The following is a 20549-nucleotide window of genomic DNA, read 5'->3' as shown; positions in this document are numbered from 1 at the left end:
AAGAGCCATTCTAACCTTTTCAATTTCTATGTTTAATATTCGCATACCATCACCGACAATTAAATGATAAATATGACAAATACATCTAACATGGAAAATATTAGTAAATGCAGGATTTAGTGTTGTTGTAAGCATGCCTATAGCACTGGTGTTACTAGAAGCATTATCCATTGAAATTGCCATTATTTTATCGCTAAAGCAAAAATATCTACAAATATCTGCAACAGTGTTAGCTATAAATTTACCTGTGTGACGCGAATTAATTATTCTATATGCAATTATGCGTTTTTGCATTATCCATTCTTCATCTATCCAATGACTTGTAACAGTTAGGTAATCACAATCATTACCACTTCTACCAATATCAGTAGTAATAGAAATCCGATTAGGTATATGAGTAAATAAATAACGCAAATATTGTTCATATTCATGTTTGAATTTATAAATATCACTCTTAACTGTTGCGCGAGGCCAACCTTTATAAGTAGGATTAAACACTCTTCTAATATAATGAACCCAATTAGGATTAGAAGCAAAAGTATAAGGTAAGCACATAACAGTAATCATCTTTGCTAATTCTTCACGATCTCTATTTGGATCGTAATATAAAATACCTCCAGTGACAGTGTTAATTCCTGGTTGAACTAGATTTGAACCTGTACTAGGGTTAATCGCAGAATCTACACTTGTCCCCTCTAGATGCGCTTTCATTTGAAAAAATCTAGCCTTATCTCTAGGGTGTGTTTTTATGTGCCTAGTCAAACTACCTGTGCCGCTACGGTCTCCTACATATTTATGCGACATTAATTTCCCACAAGTTTTACACTTAGCCTTATTTTTTTCTCTTACTTGAGTAAAAAAATTCCAAACTAATGATGTTTCTAAGCGTTTAGCAGGTTCTCTATTAAAAGTAGGAGTTTCTACAGGTGGGTCGACCGGTGCATCACTTGGGTTATTAAGAGGACTAGTAGGTGTATCATCTAAATCCGGTGCTTGAGTTTCATCATCATCCTCATTTTCCTCATTATTTTCTAAGATGGTTTCATTAGGATAAAGAGCATTCATAATTTCATCATCTAATCTATCACCTGGTGCAACATTATGATAAAATTCACTATCGGTAAATTGAAAACAAGGGTGATCACTATCAAGAATTACGGAAGGAGGAGGACGTCTAGGTTGGCGACTACTTTCAACTTGCTTATCTTTTCTAGGTCGGGGAGCCGGGGGAAGGGTAGTTGGTTGGCCACTACTTTCACCGGTTTTATCTTTTCCTTTACCAAACATTTTTTTCAAAGTAAATGCCATATTAATTATAATTATGCAAACTAAACCACACAAAAATATATTCTAAAAACGTAAGAGTTGAAACGAGTTTACCGGATTGCCGAACAACTTCTTGAAAATTGAAAATCGTTGAACACTTGAAAACTTCAATTCAACAACTTCACAATTTTTCACGAAATTTCAACAATAAATTAAGTAATTGTAGTAGAGAGATTGAGAGATATTGAGAGATATTGATGAATTGGTGAATAAAAATGAAAGAATGAGGGGGTATTTATAGTTGAGAAATGGGGAAAAGTGTAATTACATAAAGTTTGGGGTTAAAATAAAGTTTGGGGGCCAAATGACCATTTTTTTAACTTAAAAAACGGTCATATTTTCAGCCCAAACGGCTAGATTTTAAATATGGCCGTTTGAATTTTTTTTTTTTTTTTTTGAAAAATAGCCGTTGGGCCCGCCAGGACCGGCCCAGGCCCGCCTGCCGGTCCCGGGCCAAACGGTCCCGGGCTCGTGGGCTCAACCATGGAGACCAGCCCGTGACGGGCTAAGGAGGCCCACCAAGACCGGCCCACCCAGGACCGGCCCACCAGGCCCACCAGGCCCGTTATTACCGCGGGCCCGGTCCGGTCCGGTTCAGGCCCGGCCCACCGAGCAGTAGAAGTTCTATATCTTATAATTAGATCTTTTCCTCTCCATCATATAAATGTTTAATAGTTATTACCTTTATGTTGAGAATATTATTAGGTCTCATTTTCTATCAGTTAGTTTTACTCTGTAATTATGTGTATTAATGTTGATATGTTGATTATTTATTTCTTTAATATGTTTATTGAGCTTCCTTTAACTTTCTTTTTGTTGGAGCAGCAAACATATGGGAATATTATTAGGTCTTAGTTTCTGGAGTACTAGAGTTTGGAAAGGTAGAAGAGCAAACTTCTGCATGCCAGCAATTGTGTATTTTTAAACAAATTATTTGTGGGTCAAATATACCGTTCATGTCAAGGGGACTTTCTTACAAGAGTCGTATGGTACAAAGCGAGAATATCTCAAAATCGAATTAAATAGTCCAACACTCCATCTTGTAATTATGTTACCCAACTACTGTAATTCACTATTGATTCATGTAACTTAGTTACCGCCTAATACAAGATGACTGGAAAGTAAAATGATGATTGCATTGGAATGATATAATTTATTGCACGTGAAACTCTATTAATTTAAAAGAAACTGATTAGTTTAGATATAAAGTTTTACAACTTGTTTGGATGGTTGTTGCTTATTGTATTGTATCGTATTGTTACTTTAAATACAATATTTGTTTTGATTGTTACTTAAATTTTATTGTATCGTATCGTTAAATTTGTCGTTACGTAACGATGAAATGTGTCACTTTATGTAACGACCGATTTGGTGTGGTCGCGTCGTTACCTTGTCTTTTTCTCTCAATCTCACCCTTCATTATTATCAAATAATTTTATTTTATCATTTACCCTACCTTTTTATATACCGTATCATAATTTTTTTATAATATTGCAAATTTATTCATCATATTACTGGTGCGTGATACCATGAAACGACGACAAAATGACACAATCCATCCAAACATTGATGAAATCATCAGACGATACAGTACAATACAATACAATACAATACGATACATTAACAAACGATATGTAACAACCATCCAAAGGGAAGAAACTCTGCCATTATAAATTTTCAAAAACATGTGATACTTTTATTTTAATATTTATTTTATTATAAAATATTTTTGTTATTATATTTAAATATGCATTTTAATTTCTTTATGGTTTCTTATAGATATTGTTTTTTGAAAATTTCATAATATAAAATTAATCTTTTCTATATCCAATAAATTTATAAAAAAAAAGTTATTCGACTGCGCGAATCGCGGACAAATTAACTAGTTATCCTGCATATAACTTAATTTTTCATTCTTGCAGGTGGTTAATGTTTTAGGTAAAGACCCAGGACATCAGGCATCTGTAACGATCCAAAATCCATCAAAGGTTGTGATGACGCCGGACGCCTCGGTCAGGCAAGCCAACAATGAGTAATTAAGTAAAATCTCATTTTAATATTTTAGGAACCATAATTTCCTTTAATTTAACTAGTAAAAAGGTAATCATCACTGAATAAATAAAAATATTTACAACTTTCATTATTAAATATCCCATAATCATCCCAAAATTCGGTGTCACAAGTGCATGAACAATCACTAGAAAATTAAATGAAGTACAATAACTGTCTTGAATATAGATTGGGACAGAAAGTAAATACAATACACTGAAAGAGACTATGCTGACTACGGGTCGCCTCGAGAGATGAAGCTCGCCTAAGTCTCCGTATCATCCATGCTGCTACGTCCATTAGGCCATTAGAGGTACATGTGCATGTGCAACAAAAATGCACAGCAAGTGTAGCATGAGTACAAAAACAACGTGTACTCAGTAAGTATCCCGTCTAATCTCAATGAAGTAGAGATGAGAGGTCGACTTCGACACTTACTAGTGGTCCAATGATAATATACCAATAATTTAGTAAATCGAGAATTTTCATAAAAATGACTGTAACTCAAATAGCATGAGGCAAGTAAACAATTCTTTCAATTATAGGAAATTTCCAAATTCATTTTCATCATTTATACATTTATCTCAGGTCAGGGAGGAACAAATATCAATATCTATGAACTTCAAAGCAAGCAATATAAGCATGCGCAAATCATTTTGAGGTCGTACGGCCTGATCCAATAAGTATTTAAACTGTGCACTGCCAGAGGGTTGAATGACGCGAACCATAGATGGATCTATTTAATCTACTAAGGCGTTCGGCCCATTCCACAATAGATAAACACATTCAAATAGTCAAATCAAGAATTCATCAAGGAGCAATTATTCAGAAAAAGGAAAGCTTCTCTTTTAAAAGTCAAGAAATGATGTCTAGCCTTTTCGAAATTTATTTATACGTTCAATATGTTTTAGACATTTTTAAGTTGACAACAAGGTTGCAAATATTACAAGTAAAGCATGATTTTGGGCCCTAGACTACCCGGACTTAAGCATAATAGTAGCTACACACGGACTCTCGTCACCACGTGCGTACGTAGCCCCTACAAATAAGAGTACATATCCAATTAATTCACCTATGGGGATAATTCCCTCTTACAAGGTTAGAAAGGAGACTCACCTCGCTCCGAGTTCCATAACCGGCATTCCACGCTTTTTTGAAAACTCAAATCGATGCATAACGCTCCAAAACAAGCCAATAATTATGCAAACCCATTAATTATGCAAGCCAATAATTACTCATGATAATCCAATTTATAAAAATTCCTAACCCCGATCGAAAAGTTGACAAAATTGCCCTCGGGCCCACGTGCTCGGATTTTGAAATTTTTCGAAGATAAATGTAACGACTCGACTGGTCGTTTTGCCTTTTTGAACCCCGTTCCCTTAAATAATACTTCCCGCACTTGCTTTAAATAATTTACGACTTGCGGGGACGGTTGGTTCGGGATTTGGAAGAGTTTGGAGAGAAATATGCCCATTTGGTTCTTTAGGATTTTCTTAAAAAGGTTAAGTTGACTTGGGTTAATATTTTGAGCAAATAGACCCGAATTCATAATTTGACGGTCCCAAAGGGTCCGTAGGAAAATATAGGACCTGGGCGTATGCCCGAAATCGAATTCCGAGGTCTCTAGCCCGAGTAATGAATTTTTATTAGAAATTATTTATCTATAGTTTTAAGGATTTAAAGAAACTAATTAAAGATTGATTTCATGGGTATCGGGCTCGTATGTTGGTTCCGAAGCCCGGTACAGATCCGATATATCATTTAAGACTTGCCCGCGAAATTTGGTGTTAATCCGAGTAGTTTAAGGGTGTTTTGGCCCATTGGAGGAAAATTAAGAACTTGAAGTTTATAAGTTTGATTCATTTGGTTTTAGGGATTGATTCTTAGATTTAGTGTTATTTCGGGTGTTCCAAAGGTTCGAGTAGATCGGTTTTGTGATTTCAGACTTGTCGGTATGTTCGGGCGGGGCCCGGGAGCCCAGAGCGTCAATCAGACGAGGCTCGAGTGAAGTGGAAATTTTTGAGAAGTACTGAAGTTGCTGCTTCTGTCATAACTGCACCTGCGGTTGGTGGACCCCAGGACCGCAGAAGCGGTCCCAGGACTTTTTGACCATTTCGCAGATGCGGTCCTTTTCTCGTAGATGCGGTCAGGGCGGAAATCGCTGAGGCAGTGAGTTCATTTAATACGGGCTCTAAGCAAATTTTTACCACTTTTCACTCTTACATTGGCGATTTTGGGAGCTTTTGAGAGAATATTTCCACTTAGCATCTTGAGGTAAGTTTATCCCACCTATTCTTAGTTTAATACTTGTGTATTAGGTAGATTAAACACTAGAATTTAGGTAAAATCAAGGGGTTAGAGCAAAACCTAGGGTTTTAATAAAAGTTAGATTTAACCATGAAATTTGTTATGGAATAAATTAGAAATCATATATTATTGATCCTTAGGTTATAGAGAACAACTTCCTTCGAAATATTTCGGAATCCGGGCACGTGGGCACGGGATCGGATTTTAGGAAACTTGTGTTAAAAAATGGAAAATTGCTTAAATAGCTAGAATTCGATCTTGTGAGTCTATATTGACTAGTTCCTAACTCATTTAACTAGTTTGGGACCATTCGGCTCCGAATTGAGGGCTTGGACTCTTTCTTGGGATTGGAAGTGCACTTTGGGACGAGGTGAGTCTCCTTTCTAACCTTGTAAGAGAGAATTGTCCCCATAAGTGTAATAATTGAGTAATTTGCTACTAAATGCGGGGGCTACGTACGCACTAGGTGACGAGAGTCCGTGCGTAACTACTATTATGTTAATTGTCCGGGTAGTCTAGGACCCACAACATGCTATATAGTGACTATCTCTATGTTTTTTTTGTGCTAATGCGATCACTTAGGGTATGCTAGAGACTTGGAAAGGAAAAATGGTGAGCATATATACTTGTTGAACCCTTGCATGATTTTATATGAATATAAATGCACTGTCATGTGTTTTCTTGATATTAATTGATGTTTGTGGATCGGGCCGATCGCTTCGGTATGAATAGATGCATCTATGGTTCGCGTCATTCGACCCTCTGAAAGTGCACAGTTTATTTTCTGTTGGATCAGGTTGTCGACCTTGGCATGATGAACACATGATATCTATGTGGAATCTTATGCATGACGTATCCTGTTGAATACTTAAAATGTAACTGGTTAACTGCTAAATTATTCAGAACATGATCTATTATCTCTTGCTACAAACTGTTGATTATTTGTGACTCCCATGCTTAACATAATACCTTATTATATTATTTGACCCTAGTAAGTATCAAGTCGACCTTTCGTCGATACTTTTTTGAGATTAGACGGGTTACTTACTGGGTACATATTGTTTATGTACTCATACTACACTTCTGTACTTAATTGTACAGGATCTTAGGCAGGTGTCTCTGGCTATCAGTTTGGTGCGCATCCCTGAGCGGATTTCGAGACTTCTATGGTGAGCTGCTTCTCTTCCCATGCCGTTCAGCAGCGGAAAGAGTCTTTCTTATGTATTTTTGTTGTCTACGCTGTTTCAGATAGTAGGATAGAGTGATTCTTTTGTATATTCTACTAGTTGCCCACAGCTTGTGACACTAGGTCTTGGCACACACATTAGTAGACTGTATTATTTTTGGGTTGTATGATTATTTTGACTTTACTGATAAATTCTGATTTTATTTCAAGTTAAAGAATCATTTCAACTATTTTGGGTAAAGGTAAATAAAAGTTTATTTAGTAATTTCCGCGTTGGCTTGCCCGACAATGGTGTTGGGCGCCATCATAACCTATTATGGAAATGGGTTGTGACAATATGGTATCAGAGCACTAGGTTCACGTAGGTCTCACAAGTCATGGGCAAGCCTAATAGAGTCTTGCGGATCAGTACAGAGACGTCTGTGTTTATCTTTGAGAGGCTATAGGGTGTTAGGAAAAAACTACTCTTTAATTCATTTCCTATCGTGCAGTGGTTGGCATACTAAATTTCCCTCTTCTATTCTCTCACAGATGGTGAGGATACGCATGGCTGATGTTCCAAACTCGGGGGGAGCTGCTCCCCCCATTGCTAGAGGTTGAAGCAGAGGCCGGAGTAGGGCACCGGCCCGTGGTAGGGGACGAAAGCGTCCTAGAGTTATCCCAATAGTACCACCAGCAAAACCCGCGGGAGATCCTATCATCGAGGAGTAGGGCGAGGTGCCCGCAGCTGAGCCTACCCCGACGGACTTTATGACAGCACCGGGATTCCAGGAGGTCATGGGCCATATGCTATGGTTCATGGATTCTATGTCTCAGGCTAGTTTGTTTCCAGCAGATCCAGCTACATCACAGGCGGGAGGGGGAGCACAGACCCCTACTGCTCAGGCTCCTGGTCATGCAGCTGCAGTGTATCAGACTCGGGGTGCACTACCTGCAGATGGGGCCTAGCTAGTTGTTCCAGTGGCACCCCAGCCCATGCCAGCTTTGGATGGCGATCCGCAGAAGTTATTGGATAGATAGACCAGGCTTCACCCTCCGGTCTTCGAAGGCGAACGTTATGAGGATGCCCAGGACTTCATAGATAGGTGCAGGGACAAAATGCACAACAGGAGGATATTAGAGTCGCATGGATTTGACTTCACTACTTTTCAGCTTGAGGGCAGGGCCCGTAGGTGGTGGCAGTCCTATGTTCTTGGCAGGCCAGCAGGTTCTCCTCCCATCACTTGGGGTCAGTTCGCACAATTATTCTTGGATAGGTACATCCCACCCTCTGAGAGGGAAGAGCTGCGGTATCAGCTTGAGCATCTTGAGTAGGGATAGATGTCTGTGACTGATTATGAGGCAAGGTTTTCTGAGTTGTCTCGCCATGCACTCATGATACTTCCCACAGATGTATAGAGAGTGCAGCGATTTATCGCGGGGTTGCACCCCGGTATTCGATCTAGTATGGCCCGAGAGGTAGAGATGGGTTCAGAGTATTAGCTAGTGGTAGAGATTGCTCGCAGGATTGAGGGATATCGCCAGAGGGGTAGAGAGCAGATGCAACAGGATAAAAGGGCAAGATTCTCCGGAGAGTCCAGAAGTGCCCCGGCTAGGGGTAGAGTTCAATTTGGGAGGGGTCAGCCCAGCTGGACCCTATATTCAGCACCACCACCTGCTCGGGGTGTTCCAGCGCGCCCCTATTTCAGCGCCATGCTAGAGAGCTCTTATCGCTCGCTAGCTATTCAGGGTTCCTCCAGTGGGTATTCAGGTCCCCAGGGTTCTTCTGGTTCCTATTTTAGCGCTATGCCGGAGAGTTCATACCATCTACCGACTATCTAGGCTTCTTCCAGTGCATCTACGGGTTATCAGAGTCAGCCATCAGGGTAGCAGGTCGCTGCACCGTGTAGTTGTTTTGAGTGAGGAGACCCTGGTCATATGAGGAGATATTGCCCCAGGCTTCGGGGCAAGGTAGTACAGCAGGGTCAGCAGCCTATGATTGCAGCACTGATTTCCCAACCATCTAGAGGTGGAGGCCAGACAGGGAAGGGTCAGCCAGCTACTGCTCAGTCAGGTGGGGGCCAGCCGGTCGGTGCTCCAGCCAGATTCTACGCCCTTCTGGCCAAGCCAGATGCATTGGCCTCAGATGCAATCATCACAGGTATTATTTCTATTGGTTGTAGAGATGCTTCGGTATTATTTGATCCAGGGTCTACTTATTCATATGTATCATCTCTGTTTGCTCATTTCTTGGTTATTTCTCTTGAGCCTTTGGGCACTCATATTTATGTGTCTACTCCTGTTGGTGATTCTGTGGTTGGAGATCGGATCTACCGGTCCTGTGTGGTCACATTCTGTGGTTTCGAGACTAGAGAAGATCTTCTGTTGCTTGATATGATCGATTTTGAGGTCATCCTGGGGATGGATTGGTTGTCTCCATATCACGCCATCCTAGACTGCCATGCCAAGACTGTTTCACTAGTGATGCCAAGGTTGCCGATATTGGAGTGGAAGGGTTCCACAGTTGATATACCTAGTCGGGTTATTTCTTTCCTAAAGGCTCCGCATATGGTCGAGAAGGGGTGTTTGGCTTATCTACCTTATGTTCGGGACACCACCGCAGAGTCTCCGACGATTGATTCAGTTTCAGTAGTTCGAGAGTTCACCGATGTGTTTCCTTCTGATCTTTCTGGCATGCCATTGGATTGTGATATTGATTTCTATATTGATTTGGCTCCAGGCACCCAGCCTATATATATTCCACCGTACCGTATGGCTCCTAAGGAGTTGAAGGAGTTAAAGGAGCAGCTTGAGGAGTTGTTGGTGAAGGGGTTTGTTAGGCCTAGTGTATCACCTTGGGGTGCACCAGTTTTATTTGTGAAGAAGACGGATGAGACTATGCGGATATGCATTGATTACCGCCAGTTGAACAAAGTCACCATCAAGAACAAGTATCCGTTGCCTTGTATCGATGATTTGTTTGACCATTTGTAGGATGATAGGGTATTCTCTAAGATAGACTTGAGGTCAAGGTGCCATCATTTGAAGATTGGGGACTCGGATGTTCCGAAGACTACATTCTAGACTAGATATGGCCATTATGAGTTTTTGGTGATGTCCTTTGGCTTGGCGAATGCCCCAGTAATATTTATGGACTTGATGAACCGGGTATTCAGGCCTTATATTGATTAATTTGTTATCATCTTCATTGACGACATCTTGATATATTCCCGTAACCTGGGGGAGCACGAGCAGTATTTGAGAGTAGTGCTTTTGACCTTGCGAGAGCAGAAACTATATGCTCAGTTCTCCAAGTGTGAGTTTTGGCTAGAGTCAGTGGCATTCTTAGGGCATGTTGTGTCAGGAGAGGGTATTAAGTGGATCCCAAGAAGATCGAGGCAGTTCAGAGTTGGCCACGCCCTACCTCAGTAACCGAGATCAGGAGTTTCCTAGGGTTAGTAGGTTATTACAGACGATTCGTGTAGGGTTTTTCATCTATTGCATCACCTTTGACTAGATTGACCCAGAAGGGTGCTCCTTTCAGTTGGTCTGATGATTGTGAGGAGAGCTTTCAGAAGCTCAAGATAGCTTTGACTACAGCACCAGTTCTTGTATTGCCTTCCGGCTCGGGGATGTATCGGTATATTGCGACACTTCATGCGTTGGCTTGGGACGTGTATTGACGTAGAATGGGAGAGTTATTGCATATGCTTCAAGTCAGCTGAAGGTTCATGAGAAGAATTATCCTGTGCACGATCTAGAGTTGGCCGCTATTGTTCATGCCCTTAAGATATGGAGGCATTATCTGTACGGGGTGTCATGTAATGTTTATATTGATTATCGCAGCATACAACATTTATTCAAGCAGATGGATCTTAATTTGAGGCAAAACAAGTGGCTTGAGTTACGGAAGGATTATGACATCACCATTCTTTATCATCCGGGCAAGGCAAATGTGGTTGCGGATGCCTTCAGCAAAAAGGTGGAGAGTATGGGTAGCTTGGCATTCATTCCAGCAATGGAGAGGCCACTAGCTTTGGACATTCAGTCCTTGGCTAACAGACTTGTGAGGTTGGACATTTTAGAGCCCAGCCGAGTTCTTGCATGTGTGGTTGCTTAATCTTCATTATTGGGGCAGATCAAGGCCTGGCAGTTCGATGATCCACATTTGATGGTTCTCAGAGAGAGTGCTTCAGGGAGGTACCAAGGAGGTTTCTATTGGCGAGGACGCGTTTTGCGACTCTAGGGTCGTTTATGTGTCCCTAATGTTGATGGTCTGAGGGAGAGGATTCTAGAGGAGGCACACAGTTCGCGGTATTCCATTTACCCGGGAGCTACGAAGATGTATCGCGACTTGAGATAGCATTATTGATGGAGGAGGATGAAGAAAGACATAGTAGAATATGTGGCTAAGTGTTTGAATTGTCAGTAGGTCAAGTATGAACACCAGAGGCCGGGTGGCATACTTCAGCAGATGCTTATACCAGAATGGAAGTGGGAGTGCATCACCATGGATTTTGTAGTTGGGTTGCCGTGGACTTTGCGAAAGCTTGATTCAGTATGGGTCATTGTTGATAGGTTCATCAAGTCGGCCCACTTTATTCTAGTGGCAACTACTTATACAGCAGAGAGGTATGCTCAGATTTACATTCGGGAGATAGTCTGGTTGCACGGTGTGGCTGTTTCCATCATATCAGACAGAGGCCCTCAGTTCACTTCCTATTTCTTGGGAGCTGTTCAGAGTGAGTTGGGGACCCGTGTAGAGCTTAGTATAGCATTCCATCCTCAGACTGATGGGCAGTCGGAGCGGACAGTGCAGATTTTGGAGGACATGCTCAGAGCATGTGTGATTGACTTTGAAGGGTAGTGGAATCAGTTCTTGCCCTTGGCGGAGTTTGGATACAACAATAGTTATCAGTCCAGCATAGAGATGGCCCCATTCGAGGCATTATATGGTCGACGCTGTCATTCTCCTATTGGGTTGTTTGAGCCTGGTGAGGCTAAGTTAAGTGGTACAGATTTGGTACAAGATGCCTTGGATAAGATAAAGTTGATTCAAGAGAGGCTTCGCACAGCTCAGTCAAGACATAAGAGTTATGCGGATCAGAAGGTGCGTGATGTATCATTCATGGTTGGCGAGAAGGTTCTCTTGAAACTCTCGCCAATTAAAGGCATTATGAGGTTCGGGAAGAAGGGCAAGTTGAGCCTAAGGTTTATTGGCCCCTTTGAGGTGTTGAGACGAGTTGGGGAGGTTGCCTATGAGCTTGCCTTACCCCCAGCCTATCAGGAGTTCATCCGGTTTTTCAAGTTTTGATTCTTCAAAAGTATCATGCCGACTTGTCCCTTGTGTTAGACTTCAGTACTATTCAGCTGGATGAGAGTTTGGGTTATGAGGAGGAGCCAGTTGCCATTATAGATACGCAGGATCGCCTGTTGAGGTCCAAGAGGATTTTTGCGGTGAGGGTCCATGGAGGGGCCAACCAGTCGAGGAGGCGACCTGAGAGTCCGAGGAGGACATGTGGAGCAGATATCCCCATTTATTCAGCAGCTTAGGTACTTTTCTATGTCCGTTCGAGGACGAACGTTAGTTTAAAAGGTGGAGAATGTAACGACCCGACTGGTCATTTTGCCTTTTTGAACCCTATTCCCTTAAATAAGACTCCCCGCGCTTGCTTTAGCTAATTTACGACTTGTGGGGATGGTTGGTTCGGGATTTGGAAGAGTTTGGAGTGAAATATGCCCATTTGGTTCCTTAGGATTTTCTTAAAAAGGCTAAGTTGACTTGGGTCAACATTTTGAGCAGATGACCCGGATTCATAATTTGACGGTCCCCAAGGGTCCGTAGGAAAATATAGGACCTGGGCATATGCCCGGAATTGAATTCCGAGGTCCCTAGCCCGAGTAATGAATTTTTATTAGAAATTGTTAATTTGAAGTTTTAAGGATTTAAAGAAACTAATTAATGATTGATTTCATGGGTATCAGGCTCGTATGTTGGTTCCAAATCCCGGTACAGGTCCAATATATCATTTAAGACTTGCCCGCAAAATTTGGTGTCAATCCGAGTAGTTTAAGGGCGTTTTGGGCCCATTGGAGGAAAATTAAGAACTTGAAGTTCATAAGTTTGATTCATTTGGTTTTAGGGAGTGATTCTTAGATTTAGCACTATTTCGGGTGTTCCGAAGGTTCGCGTAGGTCCGTTTCGTGATTTTAGACTTGTCGGTATGTTAGGGTGGGGCCCGGGAGCCCCGAGCATCAATCGGACGAGGCTCGAGTGAAGTGAAATTTTTTGAAAAGTGCTGAAGCTGCTGCTTCTATCATAACCGCACTTGCGGTTGGTGGACCGCAGGTGCGAGACCATAGATGCGGTCCGTCTATCGCAGATGTGGCCTAGGGAAGGCCAGGACAAACTGCAGAAGCGGCCCTCGAACCACAGAAGCGGCCCCAGGACCGCAGAAGCGATCCCATCCCTTTTTGCCCATTTCGCAGATGCGGTCTTTTTCTCGCAGATACGGAAATCGCTGAGGCAGTGAGTTCATTTAATACGGGTTCTAAGAAAGTTTACCCCTTTTCACTCTTCCATTGGCGATTTTGGGAGCTTTTGAGAGAAGACTTCCGTTTAACATCATGAGGTAAGTTTATCCCACCTATGCTTTGTTTAATACTTGTGTATTAGGTAGATTAAACACTAGAATTTAGGTAAAATCAAGGGGTTAGAGCAAAACCTAGGGTTTTAATAAAAGTTAGATTTAACCACGAAATTTGTCATGGAATAAATTAGAAATCATATATTATTGATCCTTAGGTTATAGAGAACAATTTCCTTCAAAAAATTTTGGAATCCGGGCACGTGGGCCTGGGGTCGGATTTTAGGAAACTTGTGTTAAAAATGGGAAATTGGTTAAATAGCTAGAATTTGATCTTGTGAGTCTATATTGACTAGTTCCTACCTTATTTAACTAAATTGGGATCGTTCGCCTCCAAATTGAGGGCTTGGACCCATTCTTTGGATTGGAAGTGCACTTTGGAGCGAGGTGAGTCTCCTTTCTAACCTTGTAAGAGGGAATTGTCCCCATATGTGTAATAATTGAGTAATTTGCTACTAAATGCGGGGGCTACGTACGCACTATGTGACGAGAATCCGTGCGTAGCTACTATTATGTTAATTGTCCTGGTAGTCTAGGACCCACATCATGCCATATAGTGAGTATCTCTATGTTTTTTTTGCGCTAATATGATCGCTTAGGGTATGCTAGAGACTTGGAAAGGAAAAATGGTGGCCATATATACTTGTTGAACCCTTGCATGATTTTATTTGAATATAAATGCTCCTTCGTGTGTTTTCTTGATATTAATTGATATTTGTGGATCAGGCCGATCGCCTCGGTATGAATAGATGCATCTATGGTTCGCGCCATTCGACACTCTGACAGTGCACAATTTATTTTCTGTTGGATCAAGCCATCGACCTCGGCATAATGTGCGCATGATATCTATGTGGAATCTAATCCATGACTTATCCTGTTGAATACTTGAAATGTAACTGGTTAACTGCTAAATTATTCAGAACATGATCTATTACCTCTTGCTACAAACTGTTGATTATTTGTGACTCCCATGCTTAACATAATACCTTATTATATTATTTGACCCTAGTAAGTATCAACTCGATCTCTCGTCTCTACTTCTTCGAGATTAGACGAGATACTTACTGGGTATATATTGTTTATGTACTCATACTACACTTTTGTACTTAATTGTACAGGATCTGAGGCAGGTGTCTCTAGCTATCAGTTTGGTGTGCATCCTTAAGCGTATTTCGAGACTTCTACGGTGAGTTGCTTCTCTTCCCATGCCGTTCAACAGCCGCAGGAGTCTTTCATGTGTATTTTTTTTGTCTACTCTGTTTCATACAGTAGGATACAGTGATTCTTTTGTATATTCTACTAGTTGCCCACAACTTGTGACAACAGGTCTTGGCACACACATTAGTAGACTGTATTATTTTTAGGTTGTATGATTATTTTGACTTTACTGATAAATTCTGATTTATTTCAACTTAAAGAAATATTTCAACTATTTTGGGTAAAGGTAAATAAAAGTTTATTTTGTAATTTCCGCGTTGGCTTGCCCGGCAATGGTGTTGGGCGCCATCATGACCTATTTTGGAAATGGGTCGTGACAATAAAGTTTACCCATAACCTCACGAACTTAAATATATAATTTACTCTCAATTTCATGCCCAAATTCGTGGTTAAAATTCAAAAATACCAATTTCTAGGTTTTCTACCAAAACCCCAAGTTTTCACTAATTTTTCATGAATTTCCATTTTAAAATGTATATATAATCCAAGTATTTAACTTGCAATATGTGGGAATCACTTACCTTGACATGGATGATGAAGATGGAGCTCCAAAATCGCTCCTAGGTCGGCTCCCATGGAAGAAATGAGATGAAATGAGCCAAACCCATTATTTCAAACTTATAAACTGCCCTGGCGATCCTCTTCGCGTTCGCGAGCCCCCCATCGCGTTCGCGATAAACAAAATTCTCAAAAGTCATTTCCAAACTCTTCTTAGACAGCCTCTAGTGTAATAATCATAACGTTTTGTACAAAACTCCAAATGACAAATGGTTTAAAATTTTGATAAATAGCCACCAAGATCTACCACTTTCATGTTTTGGTTATCTCCTAATTCCTTATAGATGTTGAGATATAAGCTACCAAAGTCATCCCTATGCAACACAAATTTCTTCTTCTTCTTCCCGGACAACCTATAATGTGACAGCCATAACGTTTTGTACACAAATCCAAATGATAAATAGTTTACATTTTTGAAAACTAGACACAAAGTACTATAACTTTTATTTTTGAATCATCACCAAATTCCTTATAGATTGTGAGATATGAACCTCTAAAGTCAGACCTGCGTAACAGAGATTTTCTTCTTCGCGAACGCGAAGAACAAAATCCCTGAAGCCAAATCCTTCTTCGAGAATGCGAGAGGATCCTTGCGAACGCGAAGAACAACACCAGACACCAGCATCAGCTATAGCAAAAAGTCCCATCCAATCACACCAACTAGTCCCATAACATAACACGGACCTGCTTGAGGCCTCAAATCACATCAAACAATGCTAAAATCATGAATCACACTCCAATTCAAACTTAATGAACTTTAAAATTTCAAACTTCTACATTCGATGTCGAAACCTATCAAATTACATCCGATTAGCCTCAAATTTTGAACACAAGTCATATTCGACATTACGGACCTATTCCAACTTCCGGAATCGGAATCTGACCCCGATATCAAAAAGCCCACTTCCGGTTAAACTTCTCAAAAACCTTCAATTTTCTATCTTCAGTCAAATGACTCAAAAATGACATGCGGACCCCCAAATCTACTTCCGATTGCACTCCAAATACTAGAATCACCATACGGAGATATTCCTAGACTCGGAATCCCAAACGGACATCGTTAACACTGAAATGCACTTCATCCCAAATTTATGAAATTCACCCAAAAATACTAACTTCCATAATAGGCGCCGAAACGCTGCCAGGTCATCTATAACCCCATCCGGACATACGCCCAAGTCCAAAATCATCATACTAACCTGCTGGAACCTTCATAACCCGACTCTGAGGTCGTTTACTCAAAAATTCAATCTTAGTCAATTCTTCCAACTTCAAGCTTTTGAAATGAGAATTTTTTTTCCAAATCCAATCCGAGCTTCCCGAATTTTGATTCCGACCATACATACAAGTCATAATACCTGAAGTGAAGCTACTCATGGACTCAAACTGCCGAATGACGTGATAGAGCTCAAAACGACCGATTGGGTCGTTACATTCTCTCCCATTTAAACATACATTCGTCCTCGAACGTGCTGAGAATTGCGCTGGAGTAGTCTGAAATTACTATTTAACACCTCTTTGCACCTACCCGTGCTACCACCACTCAGTTGAGCACATTAGCTCGATCAAATCTGAAGGTATTCTCTTTTATTTGAGCAAATAAGCCTTAGAGCCTAGTTCCAACATCCGAAATTCTTTGCCATGCATGCTTCCAACATAAGAACACAGTATCAATCACCACATGGTGTACCAGAATATGAATGCATACCTTTTCCGAATTCAAACCCTGCACCACATCATTCAGAGGCCCATAATAACACTCTCTAATCATAATAGCCGATATTTCCCTAATCTGATGCTCACAATGCACCCCATGGCATATATGAGTCATGTTCTAACTCTTAAAATACCGCCACGACGGAAGAGGTGTGTAGAAATTCATAACCAACAGCAGAGTTGACAAATCGTTGAGTTTATACTCTTGACAAGAACCATTACCTCATTCTGAATGAAATAGTGGTATTTGCTCTTTGATATACTTCACACAATCTAATTGCACTGACCCTAGATCCAATAATCATGTCTCACCCAGTACGAACTGCTCAGGCAATAAGCCACCCCAGACATGACCAAAAGTCTCGTGTGATGCCACAACATGCCAATAAGCTACAAACATGAATCTGATACATTAGAAAAACAAACCCTGGAGGGGACTACTCAACTCACACAACTAATATGAACTTTCCTCGGAAAATGGGAAGAAAAACACACAAAATATAATATATGAGACTGTACTCAACATCACACTGTTGCGGCGTGCAATACAATCCATACAACATAATCAATAAGGAATTACTTACCGAGCAAAAATGCTCATACTTGTAAAATATCCGAATATCGGCCACAAGCACGCCAAGTGCATAATACCATCCCTGGGGAGACAGATAGCACCATACGCTACAAAACTCAAGAACAACTAAGGTGCGATATATGATATGAATCTCGAGAGCCATGTTGCTCACATAAAACCATCGTTACGCGGAACCTAAACACCTAGGAAGATTATCAAGCTGTCTCATAACTCATACGACACAATATAGTATTATATGAAATAGCCGACGACGAGATAACATCCAATGTCCGAATACTCCTCCATAAGGAGTGCTATGCTGAAATGAACACATATGGCCTGGTATAGAGCCCATATTCATATTTAAATCCAGCCATCGACCTTGAGCCGATTCTGACCACACCGTACTAGGCTAATAGCCTTTCAAGGGTCCATATTAACCCTTTTTTTCCTATGACTCACAAGAACAATCCCCATATCTGGAGCAAACCTCCACAGTTCACAACCTAATAAATCGAGTGCCCTCCAGACATAAATTCTCAAATTAGTGATATTACCATAATCTCCATGCTTGGTTTAAATCTTCAATCAATCAAGTGAATACATGTCACACTTATACAATCTTCTCCTAAGATACGCTCCCACGACCTACCGCACCAGGTAACAAGTCTGCACATCCTCACCACCGGCCATACAATGTTGTAAAGCAATTAAGAATCCATAACCAGGATGCAAAGCCTCTTACACAAACACCAATCTCAGGTGACGTTGAAGAAAATACCAAATTACTCTAAAAATCCAAACCCCTTTCTTGCTCATCCGAGCTCGTGACATTCTTGCCAACACCGAACCGCAACCTTGATCCTAACTTTCAAATTTCATACTGCTCACTGCACTTAATATGCTAATATGCGCTAGTACACGAATTTCATCATAACTCCTAAACCATTAATAGGGTGAACACTTCATCATACATAAATTTTTTACTTAACTCGTTCCAAGAGAACCATAGCAACACACGAGTGAATCTTCATAACCGTAGAACATGCAAATCCTCAATTAGTGGTCTAAACCACCCTAATCCTTCCGGGATCCGCCTACACATAACAGGCCATAATACTTGAATGCTTCCATAGAAAATCAGTTATGGTGGCCGTCGATCCTCGTGCATACTGCCACGACTATGCCATTCAACCATGACTAACCAATCTAACTTCTTCTAATTCATCCTTAACTTGCCTTAGAGATAATAATAGCTTCATTCTTTATATCGCAAATCTAAATTCGCACTCATCCTAAATGACCCCATTCCACGAGACCATATTGTCTCCAAACCCATGAACCATTTCATACACTCCTTGCAGGTACATTCACGTCTTCAACTGATACACCTATTCCAATAATTGCCCTACGAAAGTCATTTCCTTTTTTTCCTCCCAATGGTACACTGCAAGTCGAAAATATCATAGAACCTTCGGAGCCTCCTATCATAATCGGTTACAAAAGCTCAATTATTAATCATACTGCAGGCTTGAATCCTTAGGCACCAAGTAACCTTTGAATTTACTAGGACCGTTGTTGAGAGCCACCCGCTCTGGCTTGGTCCCGAATATAATCAACTTTAAGGCTCCGCTGGCACATAAACACCCATTTTAATGAAGCACCCGACTGAATCACTTCCCAAATCCTGAACATGAGTCAATAAGACCAATTATAGCACACCTTTATTAATTTCTTTGCTCAAATTACCACTTATGTTCTTTTCCCTTAGCTGAAATAACTCACTAGTATGCCGATAACCCGAACCTCATAAGTAGATAACCATGCAACCCAATCGAGGCGGTGGGACTCTCCCACATAGCTTGAAGACACTATTACATAACCCTGGAACCCACCAAGATTCTTTCTTCATTCTTAAAATGATCTTGCACAACTAACCTGCCAAATTCCTCCAATGTCGCTACACTGAGTACACTTACTGCAAAATCAGTAACCCATCCAAAGTCATGTTGTACCCTTCTTTATATCAAGCAACTCCTTTCTGTTGCACCCAATTTCCCGTCATATGATAGCCAATATTTTAAATCAAGCTTGTAGACCCAGTCACTAACCAACGTGAATCCCAATTCACTCTAAACTCCTCCCAAGGTGTGTAGTCATCCTACCACAGAACCCATGTGCTACTCTGCCACTCTCCCACTTTGGTGAAACTTGCTCCTTTAAGCAACTACTCAACTCATGTCTCCCTCAATTGGCCTTCCAGGAGTTTAATCACCATAAGACACTTCCCACATATCCATCCCCATCCTTCGCTGCCCAGCCGTTACCTTAAATCAAAATATATCTATGTAGCACTTGAACTTATAGATCGTTACTCCATCAACCCAAACCTGAACATTCATGGTCCTGTTGTCTTTCCTCCGCCGGAAATAATGCACTGAATCTCTGAATTATGCATTGAGTAAACCTCCTTCCAAGTCAACCATTGCTTCGACACATAGACAACCATCCTACCATTACATCAATATTGTGTGGTAACAACCCATGAACATCATAGTAACCTGTGCATAGCCTCAAAGCTCTCAGAAGTACAACTATAGAGCTGAAATGATGGAATATCCTTCTACACGATGACGATAATAGTCCAATCAACTATGCAGGGAGAAATATCTTGCACCACATCTGTAGTACCATTATAATTCCTCAAATTACTGATTTATAATAAGCGTTTCGCATTGCATAAGATTGAGTAGGAAATAAACAAAGGCATAAGCCTCAAAGGAATCAAACCGCAGGATGAGGAATCAAGAAGGGAAGTGTTCCTAACATTCATGTAGCCTCTCGAAGATAAGTACAAATGTCTTCGTACCGATCCGCAAGACTCTACTAGACTTGCTCATGACTCGTGAGACCTACGTGAACCTAGTGCTCTGATACCATGTTGTCACGACCCAAAATCCATCAAAGGTCGTGATGCCGGACACCT

The 20549-nt window shown here is 40.9% G+C and overlaps 1 protein-coding gene across 1 annotated transcript; it reads left to right on the top strand.

Moving 5' to 3' along the window:
- Positions 1-8788: 8788 nt before the first annotated feature.
- On the top strand, positions 8789-9844 carry LOC138887679 (uncharacterized). Its single transcript, XM_070169455.1, has one exon. The coding sequence runs from the start codon at positions 8789-8791 to the stop codon at positions 9842-9844; it is 1056 nt and encodes a 351-aa protein (XP_070025556.1).
- Positions 9845-20549: the final 10705 nt, after the last annotated feature.

The sequence above is a fragment of the Nicotiana sylvestris genome, chromosome 3 (genome assembly GCF_000393655.2).
Source record: "Nicotiana sylvestris chromosome 3, ASM39365v2, whole genome shotgun sequence".
In the NCBI taxonomy this organism is placed as follows: domain Eukaryota; kingdom Viridiplantae; phylum Streptophyta; class Magnoliopsida; order Solanales; family Solanaceae; genus Nicotiana; species Nicotiana sylvestris.
The sequence above is the reverse complement of the archived record's forward strand: the minus strand, read 5'-3'. Positions and strand labels throughout refer to the sequence as shown.

Coding starts and splice junctions, on each gene's coding strand:
- LOC138887679 (XM_070169455.1), top strand. CDS start 8,789: ATGAGGAGATATTGCCCCAGGCTTCGGGGCAAGGTAGTACAGCAGGGT.